The 18,264-nt window shown below is 46.8% G+C and overlaps 1 protein-coding gene across 1 annotated transcript in view; it reads right to left on the bottom strand.

Annotated features, from left to right (window-relative positions):
• Ppm1h (protein phosphatase, Mg2+/Mn2+ dependent 1H) overlaps positions 1-18,264 on the bottom strand; it is a 235,728-nt gene that overhangs the window by 109,988 nt on the left and 107,476 nt on the right. The window contains exons 3-4 of the mRNA XM_051170905.1: positions 16,275-16,619; positions 7,455-7,567 (exon numbers count right to left, since the gene is read on the bottom strand). Of these exons, the coding sequence (XP_051026862.1) occupies positions 7,455-7,567; positions 16,275-16,619 (458 nt within the window). The remainder of the gene's footprint in view (positions 1-7,454; positions 7,568-16,274; positions 16,620-18,264) is intronic.

The raw sequence follows: 18,264 nt of genomic DNA, 5'->3' as shown, positions 1-18,264 counted from the left end.
CTTTTGGACTGGACCCATATTCTAGATTATCAGGCTGTCCTAGGAGACCCTATGCCACAGGATGGAGGTATGGGCTGGCCCTTCCACCTCATGTAGCAGCACCCTGGAGGGGAAGAGGAAACACCCTCCTGCATGTGTGCATACCAAACTCCATGCCTCCCGAGGACATAGTGGCCTCTTCCTAGCGCTCTCGGATGCTAAGTAGACTATAGAGTAGGGCTTCTTTTTCTCCTGGAGACGACAGTCTTGCGCTGTAGCCAAGGCTGCTCTTGACACATGCTCATTCTACCTCAGCCTGCCAGATGCTGGGATCATAACCGTGCACCAACCAGGCCAACGCCACACCCTTAACCTCGAGCAGCAGATGTCCACACTGCGTGGTGGACTTGCTACAACACAGACAGCTGGCTAGGTGCCCTGGGGCCCCTGATGCAGAACGCCTATGGCAGACCATAACTGGTTCTTCCACACTGCAGCTGGTTTATGGAACCACGGGTTGAAGACGGAGAGCAGCTCCGGAAGGCTGGTGTGTGGCCCACAGGGCTGAAGACAGGAAAAGCACTGGTCTGCCCCTCTGCGGGTATTCGTGATCACCTGATGGTATTGTTTTCTTCCTCCCAATCCCTTCCACAGGATGTGGACAGTGCTAAGGGACACACTGAGATAAAAGGCAGAGGCAGCAGGCAGCATATTTAACTTGCCCATTAGAGAACTGTGCTTAACCTCGGTGCTGTGCTGTTTTTTTGTTTTGTTTTGTTTTGTGTGTGTGTGTGTGTGTGTGTGTGTGTGTGTGTGGTGTATCTTGGTGTTTTTGTTGTTGTTGTTGTTGTTGTTTTGTTTTTTGCTTAGATATTTGACAAAGAAAACGAGAGGTGTAGTTGACTTGAAGCAGTCACTGGAAGCTGATCAAGCCCGTTTCTGGACACAGAGAGGCTCCTGTCAAAGCGGCAGGCTGGTGCGCATGGGCAGATGAAGCACCTTAGCGCATCAAGCGGCTTCTGTGAAGGGGAAATGCAGGCAACATAAAGAAGGAGCGAGCAGTTAAATAACGTTTCATTATCTTTCCATGAGCAGAGGGGAGAGGCCTGTGAGAGGAGACACCGCAGACGTGTAATTGGTTTTGAGTTTAGAAATGTAAGTCTTGTTTAATATCTAGATCCTATCCTCAAGAAAGCTCAGACTTGCTGTAGGAATTCACCTCTGACCTAATAGAGAAAGCTTTAACTTAAATGGGGAAAATTCTGCAAAGTAAAAACAAGTGAAAGAAAAATGGAAAGGACACCATCTTGGCCAGACTTCCAAGGGGCAGTTAGAATGACATGCCTACCTGTGCCCCATGGACTGTACCCAGTGAGGGTGACTATGAATACTACCATCATAAAATCACAAACTTACTTAAAACAGCATGCTATATATATATATTTTTTTTTGCATGTGATTTTCTTTTTCTCAACTTAATTGTGTTGTTCTTAAACACTAACTCTGTACTTGTCAACATCACATTACTAGGTCAATAGGTGGGACACACGTGGCTCAAACTGTTGCTTGCTCACTCTTGCATAGAGCTAATTAGTGAATACTACCTTGATCTCTCTATCTTTTCCAGGTAAACTTAAAGCACATAACCTCATTTATCCAGGAGTCTTCAGGGTCACTTTCAAAGTCTGGAAGACACTGATTTTAAGGCAATTGTAAACACAGCTGAATGAGTGGGAGAAATGCTTACTATAATGATGACACAATGTAAAATTAATTTTATTCTCCTGGCTCAATCATTGTCTGGGAGGCTAACTGCTTCCTTCTGCTAACCTAGGCCCAGTCCTGGAAGCTTCTAGCCTCCATACAATCTAACCCAGGCCTAGAATGTTTTAGCCTCTGAGACTTACTGTTGAATATGCTTACCCTTACTTGTTCTTTCTGAGCTCTGGGATGGCTGCTTCAACTGAGCTGTTCTGGCTCAAACTCTTCTCCCAGCTGACTTATTCAGTCTGGCTTCTCTCTTGTCCCAGAATTGCTCTGCTTGGCCTCAAACTAATTCAGCAAGCTACTTTAATTTTCTGGCTTCTCCTCATTTTTTGGCTTATTCTGTCTCCACCTGAGTTCTGTCTCTGCAACCCATCTCTCTATTACTGTCCTGGTAAAAACTGCCTCCTCTCTATAAAACTGCCTCTTAAGTAGCTTCCCTTTCCTCTCTCTTCCCATGAGAGTTGGGCATATTGTAGTCTGTCAAATCTTCTTTGATTCATCACCTTTTCTGCCACTCAATTAGATATCACTTTCAAACATGGGTGCTTCCTTCTACAAACTAACTTTAACTTTGTTTGGGATTAAAGGCATGTCCCACCATGCCTGGACCTAAGCTTTTCTTTACCTGATACTTGCTCTATACCAGGCTGGCCTTGGACTCAGATCTGTTTGCCTCTGTCTCCTGGATTAAAGGCATGTTTGTACTCCAGACGGATCACACAGACCTAGAAGGTCTTTGGATGTGATCTCTTGCCAGAACAGCCATATTCTGAATTAACATTCCTCTACAACACAGGAGGTTGAGAGGCAGCTTATGTCATTTTCAACAGGCATCTTCAAAATAAAAGCACAACTTTTAAAATGGTCTAAAAACTCTGTGACCTTTAGAAAGTTGACTATTCTTGTTTTTTTTGGGGAAACATCTTTTTCTACATGATAAAGGAACAGGCTAGGTTACTCAAAACTTATTTGCTTGATGACTTGCTGGGATGACTAGGATGAGAACAGCCTCCTTAGGTTCATATATTTGAGTAGTTGCTCCCCAGCTGGCAGGACTGTTTGAGAAGGATTAGGAAGTATGTCACTGGGTTGGCTTTTGAGCCTTCAAAAGGCTTGCACCAATTTGAGTTTACTCTCTTTGCCTAGGACTTATGGATCAAGATGTGCAGTCTCACTTACTGCTCCAGCATCATGCTGGCCTGACGTCACACTCCCTGTCACAATGGTCATGGGATCCACCTCTCCAAAAACATCCTAAATAAACTCTTTTATAAGTTGCCTTGGCCATGCTGCTTTATCACAGTAATAGAAAAACTAACTAAGACAAACACAACACAGTCATATTCACCTCTAGAAGCTAAGCATGGTAATGTTCAAGCCTCATAACCTCAGCACTCAGAGAAGGAGACAGGACAGTGAGGAGGAGAAGAGGCAAGCCTGGGTTGCACAGACTCAGTCTCAAAAAAAGTTTCTAAATGTAGCTATCCACTTACTTATATGCATAATCTGTTCTGGGTAAACTCAAGAGATGCCACTGGTTATGAGCTGTGCCAACATTTCATGCACTGAAGTACTGAGTCCATGACCATCGTGACAGGGGGTGTGGCATCAGGCCAGTATGCTGCTGGAGCAGTAAATTAGAGTGCATATCATGATCCGTAAGTAGGAGACAGAGAGAGAGAGAGAGAGAGAGAGAGAGAGAGAGAGAGAGAGAGAGAGAGAGAGAGAGAGAGAACTCAGATTGGTGCAAGCCTTTTGAAAACTCAAAGCCCAAGCCAGTGGCACACCTCCAACAAAGCCAGACCTCCAAGTCCTTCTACATAGACAGGGAGTAAAAATGTTAATTAGGAATTCTTGCCTTAGAGATGTTAAAATGTGTCTTAGCATGGATGGATGGACATGTGTAGTCCCCGAGGACCTGAATCTTTTACTCCAGTCCTGAGTGTCATGGCATTTCTGCCCCTTAGTAGCTGGGGACCTTGGGAAAATTGTTTCTTATAAACTGCAGGTATCTGACATTAGCAATTCTGACTTTTCACTCTACTACTGACAGAATTAAACATGACCTTGTTCTAGCATTAAGCATGCGCCTAGCTAGCACTTAGTTGTCTTCCTGCTGCCTGTTAACAATCCATGCAAGCGTGGAATGGAGACGTTAATGATTCTTAAATGTCTTTCTTTAGTCTGAATGAGTTCACCCAGTCTCAGTTGCCAAACCTTTAGACATTGTTTGAAATAAGCAGTGATGGCTTTGCTTCCTCGGTGCCTGAGTTCTCTAGAAATAAAATGAAATCATCTTCTAAAATGGAGCCGAGGTCCCCATCCTAAACTGAAGATCAGCACAACCCTGAAGAGCCGATGACTCAAACGCAGCAGTTTGCGTACCGCTTCCGCATGACACTCTTGAGCTTCTAGTGGAAATCCACCCACCACCTGCCTCTCTGCTAGTCCCTTAAGATCCCTAGGTGCTGAGCTGACCACTTTTGCCTGGAAGCAGTAAGGAATGGAGGAGTATCATGTAGTCGCTGCATGTTCGTAGATGGCTGGTGAGCTCGGCCTAACGATCGAAGGAAAGTCTGTCTCCCCTGTGGACCAGGCCACCTCGGATGAGTCACCCACCGCTGTGCACAAAGGATGACTACCGAGTCACACACTGGCAAGCCACAGACGCTACCCTGGATTGTCCTGAAGACAACCCCAGAGCGTACGCAGGGCCAGGCGGTAAAGCAGATGACACAGATAAGTGGCCCAGGAAACAGCCCTTGACCACGTGTAGCTTCTCAGTCAAACCAGTGGGAAGCTTCTATAATCATACTTTGTAAGTAATGACACGGTAGGGCACACACAGCAAAGATTTATTTTCACCCTAAAATCTGTCTAGACTCAAAAGTATAAAAAGTTATTATCTAACAATGAAAACAAATAGCCCTTAATTAATCAGGGGCCCCATTGCCAGAATTTTCTCTCGGCTCCCATCATCATCATCATCATCATCATCATCATCATCATCATCACCGTCTTACCTGTCTTCGGACTCCTGCCTGTTTGTTCACGAATGAGAACCTAAAGTCTTGAGGATATGAAGATGGTGATTACCTAGTGGTTCTTTCCTGAGAACAGCAATGTTATAAGACTGAAATACTTGTATATAAAGTAGACAACGACGGGCTAAGATGACAGCAGTATCTATCACTCACAGAAGAGTTGCAAGTAACACCTTAATGAGTAAGTGATCCACACATGACTGTTTGGCTAGATTAATAAAATACCAGCTCCTGTTCCTCTTTATGGGTTACATCCCACACGTGCATGCCGGACCCAACCAATTAGCTGTAAAACCCCAGCTTTGTATTTGGACACTGGAGTCTGAGAACCACAGATATAATTCAAGCTTCCTGGGTTGCGGGGATGGTTTTTTTTTTTTTTTTTTTTTTACTCTGTGCATCACAGGTTTATTAAGAAAATTGGCATTTATTAGGCCTTCAAAATTAGAAATAAATGTAAGACATTTTCACGGGTGCTTAGAAAATTAGGGCTGTGGTTAAATTAACGATTTAACAACAGGCGCTAAGAAAGATGTCACAAAAACTAGCTGAAGTACCACGATTTTACTTTCCAAAAGTGTCATCCTCCTCCCCCCACCCCCACCACGAGGTTAACCTTTAACAAACTATAAATTGTAGATGTCATGTAGTCAAATGGCAATATATTTATGCAAGTGGAAACCAAGGTCTGGAAAGTGGTACTCACTCATGGTAAAATATGGTAAAGGCTCAGAACATAAACACTGGGAACTGACAGCCTCCTGGACAGGGAGTTTCTGGGATGCACAAGGCATCACCTGGCTAGGCAGGGCTGAAAAGGAGCCTCGCTCCCCCAGCAAACGCTGTGTGGACGCAGTTACAGTTCTGAAAAAGGAGAGTCCGAGCTAAAGATCCTCTGGACTCTGACATGGAGGTAACTCTAAACCCGAGGTCCTCTGGAAGGAGGTGCTTCTTTAGGAAGGGCTGTGGCCTGGTTCGTTGTCAGTCACTTCCTTTGTGTAGGACATAACGGCAAGAGGGGAGTGTGTGCACAAGGCTGGCTCCTGTGAGAGTGGAAATGAGCCACGGCCTCTGCTTGTCCTCTCTCCACAAGTTTAGGATCTAGGATCGACCAAGAGGCCACCACCTGTCCCTCCGTGCTCATTTACGAGCTACTGATTTCTGTGTAGAAGCTGCTAAACTCTTGGGTGTGCCAAGAAGGAAGGAAGTGACCACTTCCTCTTTGCCCCAGCCTTAATCTTGTCTGTGCCTGGCATGCTCGCCTGCACACAGTCCCAGTGCTGCCAGTTTGCTGGCTAGTGCCAAGTGGGCTCAACCAATGAGAAGCCTGAGAAGACATGAGAGGAGAAAGGGCATTTCTTCAAGGCCTCCCGTGGCTTTGGCCTAGTGTTTACACACTAGTGGTTCTCCCTGCCCTATCCCTGCAAGGCTAGGATGGCCAGCTCCTTCCTGAGGCCACTCAACTTCTGGTTGGCTCCCATTCATTTCTTCGTGCAGTGTTGGCACACCTGAGCTGCTGAACGTCAGTTTGCACTTGGGAGAACAATGTCTTAAATCCCTTGCCATTTACTGGGCAGAATTTGACACTGAACCCTGAGATAGCACTCCTCTTTAACCCCACGAGCTGTTGCTTGTGTTGGCAGTGCTTTCTCTGTTGTTTGCCACGCTCTGCAGGGGTTAAAGGTCAGGGACAGGAGAGGAAGAATGGAGCCTCCTTGCCTAGGTTTCCTCTTTGTAAATGGAAGAAAGAGTAGCATAAAGTTCAGCGTGCAATCAAGAGGGTTAGTCTTCCAAACTGCAGAGGTACCAGCAGTGGAATTACCAGGTGACAGGAGAGAGGAGTTGGGGATCTGAGAAGGGCTGAAGAGGCCCGAGTACAGATCGGTGGCCCCAGGACATAAGGACAGAATCCCAAGATGGCAGCCATTGCTGGGAAGTTGTCCGTCCCTAGGTATCTGAGCTCAACACCAGGGAAAGGTGCTGTTCCACAGTCAGCCACTCTGTTACATTTTAGTTAAAGTCTGTAATGCAGCCATAGTTCCCCATGCCAATACTGAAGAGGCACCACAGTCAAGAAGTGTTGCTTATTTAGATGGTTAAAGCCTGTTTCTCTTCTTCCTTGGCAATGCTGGGAAAAGGGTTAATCGTGGTCTCTTGGCCAAAATTGCCTTTAGTTGAATCCAGAACAGATGACAACACACACACACACACACACACACACACACACACACACACACAAATAATCAGGTTCCAAAGCCAAAACCTAAATGCTAGGTGCACATACCAATAACTATGGCTATGAGCAAGTCACAAGCCTGTCACCCCGATTGTTCTTAAATGCACTGCTAGCCTTTAATCCCAGCACTGGGGCGGGGGCGGGGGGAGGCAGAGGCAGTCAGATCTCTGAGTTCAAGGCCAGCCTGGTTTACAAATCAAGTTCCAGGACAGCCAGGGCTACACAGAGAGACCCAGTCTCAAAAATCCAACCAACTAACTAACCAACCAACCAACCAACCAACCAAATAACCAGACAATGAACCAACCAACCATCTAGCCAACCAACCAATTTAATCCCAACCATTTCCAATCATTTAGTTGTTTAAAGACCAGGTAAGATGTCAGAGGAATTGGGCATAGTGAGAGCCAGACAGCTAACCTGCTTACCTGCTGTCTCCAGCATTGGCCACATACAGCTTCCCCAACAGGCACACCACAGTGAGGGCTGTGCAGCCGCCGGATATATTATACGCACTCCTCTCTCGTTCTATCTGAAGGTCCTGGGGAAGAAAGGAAAGTCAGTGCAGTTGTGCAGGACCTGTGACTAGAGAAAGCCCCCCCCCCTTTACTTGGCACAGTCTCAGGCCCAGTGTGCTTCCAGAAGCGACCTGGCAATTCTTAGACCCTCCTTTCCTACCACCCAAAAGGCTTCTCTGGAGGACAGAGCAGACACTGGAACCGAAGGACCACACACGGGCACACCAGGCAAATGAGGGATGAAGAAAACCTAAGTCCAAGTAACAGACACCACAGCTCATGGGAAACCTAGTCTGTGTACGGGCTGCCTGAGTTGCCGTGTGGACACAGAGTAAGCTTAGGAATGCCAAGTACCTGGACAGAAACTGTTTTAAATGCAAAGCCTTGAACTAATAGTTTTTATAGCTTACTAAGAAGAAGTGACTTGAAGACTGAGTTCATTGTCTGCTATTCAACACAGATGCATGTGAACTCAGCTTCCTTCTCTGCAGCCATAGTTCACAATGGAACACACTCCCAGTGTTGGAGCAGTGCCCCCGCCCCCTTCTATACATCAGGTATTGAGCTAAGCGCCTTGCCTGTGCAATCTCATTATGGCCACAGGACCATCATTATTAACATAATGTTCAGATGCAGAGAAGTGGGGATACTGCCTGTATCTACCTGGATAGAGACTGGACAATCCTGGTTCTCCTCCAAACCCAGGAGCATCTGCCACATAATGAAGCACCCCAGGGAAAATGACAGACAACGCCAAGACAAGTCTTGAAACCAAATGATCTGTGTCTTTGGGAAAATAGGAGTTGAATGAATTTTCCTCTCTACACTGGACGTCAGCCACTGATGAGGCCGAGTGACAAAGAAGATGGGTTGGGTAAAAATTACAAAGAGGGAGAAATGGCGGGCACCCTGGCTGTTCTGGCACTGCTCTTGGCAGAGTCCTGGGCATGTTTCTGACTCTCGGAGTCTTAGAGTTGGCATTAGTTGCCTCAACTGGCCCCCTCATGGAAGGAGGGAGAACGTTTAGCCATCCAGCATTGGACTCCAGTGGCTATCAATAGTTTCCCAAGCTTAGGGCAGAGATTGGAGCAGCAACCTCTTAAAAAACAGGCAGAAGAAGGGATTTGGCTGTACGTGCCTGCGATCCTTGCATGTAGAAGCAAGCATAGAAGGGCTATGAGTTACAGGCTGACTAGGGCTATATAATATAAGGACCCTGTCTTTAAAAAAATAAAATAGTAAGAGAAAAAAAAAAAAGCCATACCAAGACAAGACTGCAAGAGATTAGGTAAGGAGCCGAGGAGCCACGGGAAGGGGTAAAGTGGAATGTGTGGGGGATGTGGGAGTTTAAGAAAATGGAGGCGCCTTTGCGGGGAAAGGATGGACCGGCGGCTTCAAGGGGGTGCAGGGGGGCCAAGCGCAAGGGCCATTCAGTGGACTACATCGCATTTTAGCATTTAGAGGATAAAACTAGGTGGCATGGTGCAGGGCGGAGCTTAGCCATAGCCACAGGATCTTTCCCACAGCCCAGAAAGTGGACAAGTGAGAGCTGAAGGTGAAGCTCCCCCTGTGTCAAGAGGGAGAAGACAGATAACATCAAGAGATCTGGATTGCCCTGGTTAGCTTCTGCAACACACAGAATCCTTTCGCGAGTAGATCTGTTAAGTTTTTGCGTCAAAAAACAAACAAACAAACTAATTAAAAAGGGTGATCTATGTACATTTTACAAATAATAAGTATATGCACATTTAATACGTAACAAACACATAAACTGGTATATCCAAGCCCACATCCAACACTACTGTTTTTAATATACTGAAAATCAGGGCTCTAGCCATGGAAATCACCCCTTCACAGTTGCAACCAATATCTGTTTGAATATGTGAGTCTGAGTGAAAGGCACTATTTATTAGAAATTCCTTAAGCAGTCAACTGTTTGCACGCTGCACATGGACTGGAATGTGAGCCATGCTCGGCAGGCTCAACTGAATTATTAGTGCAATCCAAAAGAGGGGGAAACCCCTGCAGTACAAAGAGTCCGTGTTAAAGGGCTGCTCGTGGCAGAGAATTCCCAAGGGATGGAGGCAGATAAGTTTACTCTAGACTGTAACTGGGCCGTTCTTTATCACAGCTTCTAATACAGGAATGACTGCTCTTACAATTCCTTAGTCCTTGGGGGAGGATCAAGACAGTGTTCCACAAGAAGATGCTTTGTTATAGTGCTGGAATTCATTTTTACCTTTAATGCTGAGAAACATTCTTTAGTTTATTCTGCTTATACTGCCATATAAATTAGCAGAAAAAATGCATACATGCACACATTTAATTTACCTCTTCCTCCTTTCTGTATTTTGACTGTTTGTTCTTTCTGTAGCTTTCTCTGAACAAGTCATGAAATTTTCTTATAAAGAGCGGGCTGGAGTCTAACTACTTTTTAATCCAAGAACCCTGCTTCCATGTGCATGACCTGACCAGCCCCTCCTACACACGAGGGGTTGCACATGCGCACACACATGACGATTAGAAGCGTGCTCTCTGCCCACACTATCTCCAGGATTGGAAAGGTGTGTTTCTGCAGTATTCATCCCCTGGAGAATTCCCTGACATTAACACACACTCCTCTACATCTAAAACTGTGCGCAACTAGAACAGACTCTAAAAATAATCGCTTCTCTCCCCTCCTCCTTAGAAGCCAAAATAGCACATTTTTTTTTTTCCTACAGACACGCCACCTACCCCTCCCTAGAAGACTCAGAAAATCTTTGTACTAAAAGGTACATTAAAGGACCATCTGGGGAGCTCTTTTACTACGAGATTAAACATGACAAATGCGCTCAATAAAGATGTATTTACTGTGGAATTAGCCGCCTTTCCTTTTCAAAATCCTCAGTCTTTCAAATTAGCCCAAGCATTTTACACTTTAGAGGGAAAAAAAAAAAAAAAAATCACAGTGTCTAACCATTTTTTCAAAGCCCTCAAGTTTAAAGTTTTTTTGTTTTGTTTTGTTTTTGTTGTTGTTTTTGTTTTTTTCCTCACAAGCCAATGAGATCACAAGAAAAGCTATGTATGGCTCTGTGCTAAGGAACACAAGGACTCTCTCTCCACACTAGCTGCCAGTGCATTCCGAGACATACATCTAGAATAATTTAATAGCAAAACATCTACATACTATCAATCCCTTCAAGTGCGGTCTAAGTGCTGAAGGGCCACTGAAGTGATTCGCTGATGTCACAATGCCCCATCCCAGGCAGCAGCCTACGGAGCAAAGCTGAGGTATTCTGTGTTGGAAGTGCTTAAACAGCACTTTCAGGGCTCATCTCTGATTCAAAGAAAAGAGCCAATTCTTAGTATCCGGGGTTTTATTTGCTCTTTTCCTTGTTGTTTCAAGGAGTGGGAACAGAGAAGACACAGAGACATGTGTGAAATGAGACCCACTCAACAGGAAATCATTGCAATAAAAATATCTTTATTGGCCAGATTGGCTATAATTTGATTTGAAAGCCTGAGGGATGATGCAACTCCATGCTCAGTCTTGGTTGCTCACCAATTCCAGGTTGTGAAAAAGAGCACTACTGGTCAGCACAAGAAAGCCAGTGCCAGGCAGTTTTAATATACCTGGCAGCTCCCCCTGGCTGGGTTATATAATATGGTTCTGAGCACACTGCTAATAGTGTCGGCCACAAATAATAAGCTTCTGCATGGTTTTAGTATCCGGGTTTCATCCTGGCTTATGCTGAGAACAAGGGCATCTGCCAGCTAGGCGATGAGTTTCAAAGAGGAGGGAATAAAAAAAAAAAGAAAGAAAGAAAGAAAGAAAGAAAGAAAGAAAGAAAGAAAGAAAGAAAAAAAAAAGGACTGTTCAATATCGCCACCTGCTGACCACTGTGGAATTACAGGCCCATCACTTCCTAAAAAGAACTTCCTGTTGCAACAAAAACAAAGACTAAACAAAACCAAGCTTAAATAAAGAAGCTGAAGCTTAAAGCTTACCGTGAATATGCTAATTGAAATTCTAGAATTCATAAATTAGTAATTAGGTCTAGATTCCTCATGCTTTTATTATATGTCATTATTCCCCCACCCCCACACCATTTGCCAGTAATAGATGTAGAATAGTTTTAAAAGTTAAAATAGGGGCTGGAGAGGTAGCTCAGTGGTTAAGAGCACTGACTGCTCTTCCAGAGGTCCTGAGTTCAACTCCCAGCTACCACATGGTGGCTCACAACCATCTATAATGAGATCTGATGCATACTGTATACATAATAAATAAATCTTTATTTAAAAAAGTTAAAATATTACCAATTTGGGGGCTGGTTAAGAGGGGGGACTGTAATCCCAGTTGCAAGGGGATCTGACACCTGTTTTTGGATACTGCACTTATGTGGTGCACAGGCATACATGCAGACAAAATACCCATACACATAAAACAAAACTAAATAAATTTCAGGAAACAAATGTTATTTGCTCCCTTACAAAAAGATTCTAGGCGTGTGCTGGAGAGATGGCTCAGTGGTTAAGAGCACCGCCTGCTCTTCCAAAGGACCAGGGTTCAATCCCTAGCAACCACACGGCAGCTCACAACTGTCTGTAACTCCAAGATCTGACACCCTAACACCAACGCACATAAATTAAAATTAAATAAAATATTTTTAAAAAGCTTCTAGAACATTCTTCTCTGTTGCAAAGAACTTATATGCATATGGTTACTGGGAAAATCGGGGCTCCCTTTTGGGTTCTTAGTCTCCTCAATAAAATAGGAACAGACTCAGAAGAAGGACGCTCTGGGATGATTTTTTTTTTTTTTTTTTGTAAGACTCTGAGAAAAACAAGGCAGGCAAGCTGTAAATCTTGACAGACGAGGAAGCAGAAATCTAAAGCAGGGACCAGGGGAGGTTGGCACGGTCAGCAATGGAGGCTGGCCAACAGCTGGGTGGCAGAAGGGGAGGGCAACTTCAGAGAAGAGCCAGGAGGCTGGAGGAGGAAGGAAGGGGGCGGAGGAGTGGGCAGGTTGCCCTGGAGGCTCCATCAGGCCCTGGCCCGAGCAAGGGTCTCGGTTATGTCCATTCTTTAGTTAAGTGGATAATTATTCCTTCTGCAGCCTGAGCAAGTCCTCAGGCGAATCATAGCTCCTGGGAAGCAGGTGTTTGGCACTTCCAACTAGGTAATTCTAGGGGAAGGGAGCGATGAGTGTAACGTCTTAATGTTTTTGAGCAGATGAAGATGTCAAGTCTCCACTCAGGGGCCGGAGGTAGATTCCATTCTTTTGGCTAAGTAGAGGCAGCTTAATCGGTCTCAACAAAACCCTGGTACCTCCACATTTTTACACAGTAACACATTTTTATGTGGTAAGTTACAATTCTAGGGCAGAAGCTGTTGCCATTTTGTTCCTTCCCTTTCTAGGATTACCCGGGAAATGGCAGGTTGAGGTCCAAAGTTGGCCACGAGCGAGGGGTCCATCCTCAATGGCCTCCAAGCCCAGTAACACCTGTCCAGCTAGCTTCCTAACAATGCTGAAAGGAAATAGCTGAAGATTCTGAGATTGAAAGGCTTGTCACTGCTGGCTTGGTGCTGATCCCTAACAGCTATGCTAGTGATGGAGCGAACCTTCCTCCTTGAGTCTGAAGTGTTGTCTATTCAACCCAAACACTCTTTGTAGAGGGTGGGGGGCTGGGTGGAACTAGGACTCAGAACATTTATCTCACTCACACCTGTCATCCTAGGCCAGGAAACGACCTAGCTGCTAACCCAAACACTGTTAAAAAAAAAAAAAAAAAAAAAAAAAAATCACTGAACCCATGGGACTGCAGAGTAAAAAAAAAAAGCTGCATTTAGCATTAAAAAAAAAAAAAAAAAAAAAAAAAAAAAAAAAACCTCCAAACTTTACTTTGAAACAGAGAATCCCTAAAACAACTATTCCCAGGAGAGCCAGGGAAGAAAAGGGATTTTATATGAGGTGACAGTAACCCCTTAGGCTATTATCATGAGGGTTCTGACATCAATCATTTCTATGTAGTCAGTTCTGAAGTCACCCCAAGCAATCAGTGCCTAGTTTCTGAGGTTCTCCTTTAGGAAACCACAGTCCATTTTCCACAGTGGAAATAGCAGGAAATGGCTACATGGCCCCTCCCAGTAGGAAGCCAGATCCAAGACGTGATACAGCAAAGGGGTTGTAAGGCTAAACATGTCCCTGATAGCATTGGTAGTGAGTGTTCCACGACAGTGGTCAGAGGTCAGCGTCCCCACACACGGCACACTGTGCAGGCAACCTGAGCATCAAAGAGGCAAAGAGAAAGCGCATCATCACCTCTACCCATGTGCTCCTTGTTGTGGCTTGCACTGCTGTCATCGTTCTGTTAACTTCCTTTGACATGATTTGGAACATCAAAATAACTGGGCTAAGGCATGCTGCTGCGGGAATTAGTAGCTTTTAAGGCCACAGAGGAGTGGGCGCCGCCTTCTTTCTCCCCGGGCAACAGCCAAGAAGTAATAGAGCAACTGTTCTGTTCTTCCTCACGCCTCCTGGCCAGGAGGATGGACTCTGCCTCTGGTCTGCTCTGCTTTAACCCCAGGAAATTCAGGTCACAAGCTTCACGGTGACTTGATGGGTGCTGTGATGGGTGGTATGGTGGTCCCGCCACCCAGACAATGCTCTTACCACTGCCAGGAGCCCCTCCCGGTCATGGCGGCTTCAGAGCATCCCGCCTTGAGTTGCCCGCTCTCCTGAGTTCTAACTCAAAAGCCCTAACTTTTTCTTCTCTCTCTCCTGCTTGTATTTCACTTGTTGAATGCCTGACTTTTTCTATTTTATTCTATGTTTTACTTCCATTTCAGCCTTGACAAAGAGTTGTCAGCAAAAAATGTATTGACTGGATGGAATACATAAAAATAACATACTCTAGGCATCTAGTCACACACAGACACACACACAGACACACAGACACACACACACACACACACACACACACACAGACAACACACACACACCACACACACACACATCACACACACACCACACACACACACACACACACACACACACACACACACACACACACACACAACACACACACACAGAGGCAGTTACTGCCTAATGTTGAAAAGCTGAAAGAGACAAACGGGGGACCCTTGGCGTTTCAAGAGCGGCTGGTGTGACACTGCCCTCTAGTGGATAGAACTGAGAATGCAGCAGTTCCAGGTAAAAGGTGTTCTGCAGACCCCCTGCAACCACTGACAGAAGCTAAAATCCCCACGTCGCTCCCTCTCCGACCCCAGCCCCAGTCCCACTCCATTTTCTGAGCTCTTCTCTCCTTGCAGGGAGAGGCCACTGTCAAGTTGTTGCCTCCGTCAAACACCCAGAGTTCTGTGGATCACTGGTGTCTAGATAGCCTCGCCAAATAGGAGCCAGTGTTTCTCCCTCGATTTCTAGTTCTCCTCCTAAATCTTTTCTAGAGGAGATGCATTTTAAACCCTTCGCTAATCACAGGACAAATATATATGTTCAGAAGTTAAAATAGACCAAGAAGGGACGAGCTGGAGTAATGGAGATGAACTGGAGGTATTAATAGACTCAAAAGGAACACTTTGTATAAACAAATCAGGAACTTTTCTTCCCTGATTAGGGCACAGGGTGAAGCCCTGGTTGGATCGTGGTGGGGTGGGGGTGTGGACATTCACTTCCGGCCCTGGACTGTGGGGTTGGACATTCACCTCCAGCCCTGGGGGGGGGGGTTGGACATTCACTTCCGGTGAGCTGTTTCTGGCCACTCATGCTTCCAGCCCTGGCTGTCCTAGACTCGCTCTATAGACCAGGCTGGCCTTGAACTCACAAAGATACACCTGCCTCAGGGCTCCCGAGTGCTGGGATTAAATGTGCGCCACCAAGCCCGGCTCACACTCAGGTTTTAAAAGCAACTACTGACTGCTGGCCTCCCTGAAGTCCTCCTAAACACCCTTAAGTAGTCCTTACTTCATACCTGCACAAAGGTTGCTACTTGGGAGAAAATCTTTGGTACCGCAACCCTGGCCTCAGTAAAAAGTAAAGTCAGAGTTGGGAGGAAGCCACATGGTATAAAGCATCCATAGCCTTTCTGCCAGGGACAGGGACAGCCAGGGTCACTCTGCCAGAGTACATGCTCAGGACCCAGGACAACAGCAGGAGGCTGCATTCCTTGACTCAGACAGCAAAGCACCCAAGAACCAGGTTCTGGAAAAACAAAAGCCATGTGGACCTCTTCCCCAGTTGTTCTCCGGGGGGGGGGGGGGGGGCACTGTCTGCTGAAGAGAGTGAACAACACGTCCCTACCCCCACCCCAATTTCTTGAGACGGAGGTTTCTCTGTGTAGTTTTAGCTGGCCTGGAGCTTGTTATATAGACCAGGCTGGCTTCAAACGCAGAGATCTGCCTGCCTCTGTCTCCAAGCGCTGGGATGACCTGTGCACACCACCTCCTTCTGTGCCCATTTTTAAAGGGAGGGTACTTGTTTACTTGTGAGTGTTTTGCTGAGCATGGCTTCCCCAACACCTGGGCTTTGTACATATGGACTTGCTTTGTAGACCAGGCTTGCCTCGAACTCTCAGCGATCCACATGCCCCTGCCTCCCTAGTGCTGGAATTTGTTAAGGAAGAGACATGTGCACGTGAGAGGAGGCAGGAAGACCACATGCTTTGAGCACACACGTTCCTAGCAAGATAGTTTTGGCTTGGGCTACCCAAGTCGCCCCGGGGTACCTACCATTTCCTTGAAGGCTCTCTCTAGGGCCCCGATGACCAAACACTCATGCGGGATCTTCTTCTCAGTGAAGAAGCGCGTTGGCGGTGTGCTGGGGGAGCCAGGCGCACCCACACCGCCACGCAGTGACGCTGCGCGCGTTAGGGTCCTGCCGTGGGCCGGCGTGCTCTCAGGCTCCTCGCCTAGGCAGGTTGGGGGAAGGATGGCGGAGTTCTTCAGGATCTCCACGATGTCCTGCAGCTGCCGTGTGATGTGCTGTTGTAGCAGGTACGATGCCACCACGGCAGCCCCCGAGCCTGCGTGGCCGTCAAACAGAGACCAGTAGTGGCAGGAGATGCCCTCGGACTCCTGGGGAGAGAGAGCGACAGAGAAGTGAGGACTTGGGTAGCGGGTCTGTGTGTGGTCTGATAATCCTAGAATCCAACTTGGTGGAAATGCGCAGAGACAGGCCCTCGGGCTAGTCTTTGCTGCTACCAACGCCATGGGATGCAGCAGTCCCGGCCTGCATCACCAGTAACTGGGTCACTGCTTGCAGGAAAGGACACAACTCTAATTAGACGCCTAGAGTTTGTGATAAAATTCCATATAAAAGGCAGGGTCTGGAGGAGTCCGGCTTTAACATCTAACTCTCACCTTCCTGGAGTTGCAATCCCAGAGGTTTGGCCTTGGGAGTCTTTGGAGAAAGCCATTTCCCCAACCAGTAAATAGACCTGTTTTCCTCCATCTTTTCTTCCTTGTTCTACATCCTGAGTTTTTGTTGTTGTTTTGTTTTGTTTTTCGAGACAGGGTTTCTCTGTGTAGCCCTGGCTCTCCTGGACTCACTTTGTAGACCAGGCTGGCCTTGAACTCACAGCGATCTGCCTGCCTCTGCCTCCCGAGTGCTGGAACTGAAGGCGTGCGCCACCACGCCCGGCCATCCTGAGGTCTTAAGACTTGCTTTCCCCTACCTCTGAAGCCTAGTTCAATGCACACAATATGTAACCAATAGCACTCTGCTTTCCTCGTCCCTCTCCCTCAGTTTCCCAACTGACCTCATCCATATACAGCCTGTATTCCTCCTTCTTCTATCACGGAATTAGTTCATGACAGTCTCCTGCCACTCATGGGTGGGTAGGTGGGAGGGTGGGTATGGGTGTTTGCAGGCTGACATGTGATCTCACACATGTGGAGGCTGGAGGCCGACACTTGGTGTCTTCTATTGATGTCCACCTTAATTTTTCCCCCCAAAAGATTGACTTTTAAACTACGGGTCTGTGTCTGTAGTGTGTGTATGTGAGTGTGGAGGCCCAGAGGTAAGAGGCGGCAAATCCTCCTGGATCTGGAGTTAAGAGACGATTATTAGGTGCCTGAACTGGCGGCTGGGAACAGAACTTGGGTTCTCTGCAGTCTCTTGTGGCCTTGGAGGCAGGGTTTCTCACTGAGTCCGGAAGCTTGCAGAAGCCCAGAGCTAACCTGGCTGAGCAGAAGGTCCTGTTTCCGGCTCCCTCCACCACTGGGCTTACAGGTACCTGGTGCCACACACAGCTCTTATGCGGGTGCTGGGAATCTGAGCTCAGGTCTTCATGTTTGCACGACAAACACTTGGGCCCACTGAGTCATCTTCCCTGCCCCCTTCCCAGTGGCTTTCTGGAGTTCTTCCTGGAGCACTTTTATAAAGCAGGCAACAAAATTATGTGTATGAGCAAGGCATTGTGGCCAGCGGCCTGCGATCGTAGCACTCGAAGGCTGAGAGGAATGAGTGGGTGAGCTTGAGAGCCTCTGCTAGAACACGCCTCCACCAGTGCGAAAGCACTCAGATCCGGAGGACGTCAGTGGAGTCTGAAGAGGTGCTCGGTACCTGAGGCCTGGGCTGAGAGCTTCAGAGAAATTCAAGTGTAAGAAGGGCAGGCGAAGACAACACTGGGTGATAGCAACGGCAGGTGCAGCGGCCGTGGCAGGAAGGCACACACAAGAGGAAACCATACCATAGTCATGTGACTCCATGGGGGCTTGA

Source organism: Acomys russatus, chromosome 28 (assembly GCF_903995435.1).
Source record: "Acomys russatus chromosome 28, mAcoRus1.1, whole genome shotgun sequence".
NCBI lineage: Eukaryota > Metazoa > Chordata > Mammalia > Rodentia > Muridae > Acomys > Acomys russatus.
The sequence above is the reverse complement of the archived record's forward strand: the minus strand, read 5'-3'. Positions and strand labels throughout refer to the sequence as shown.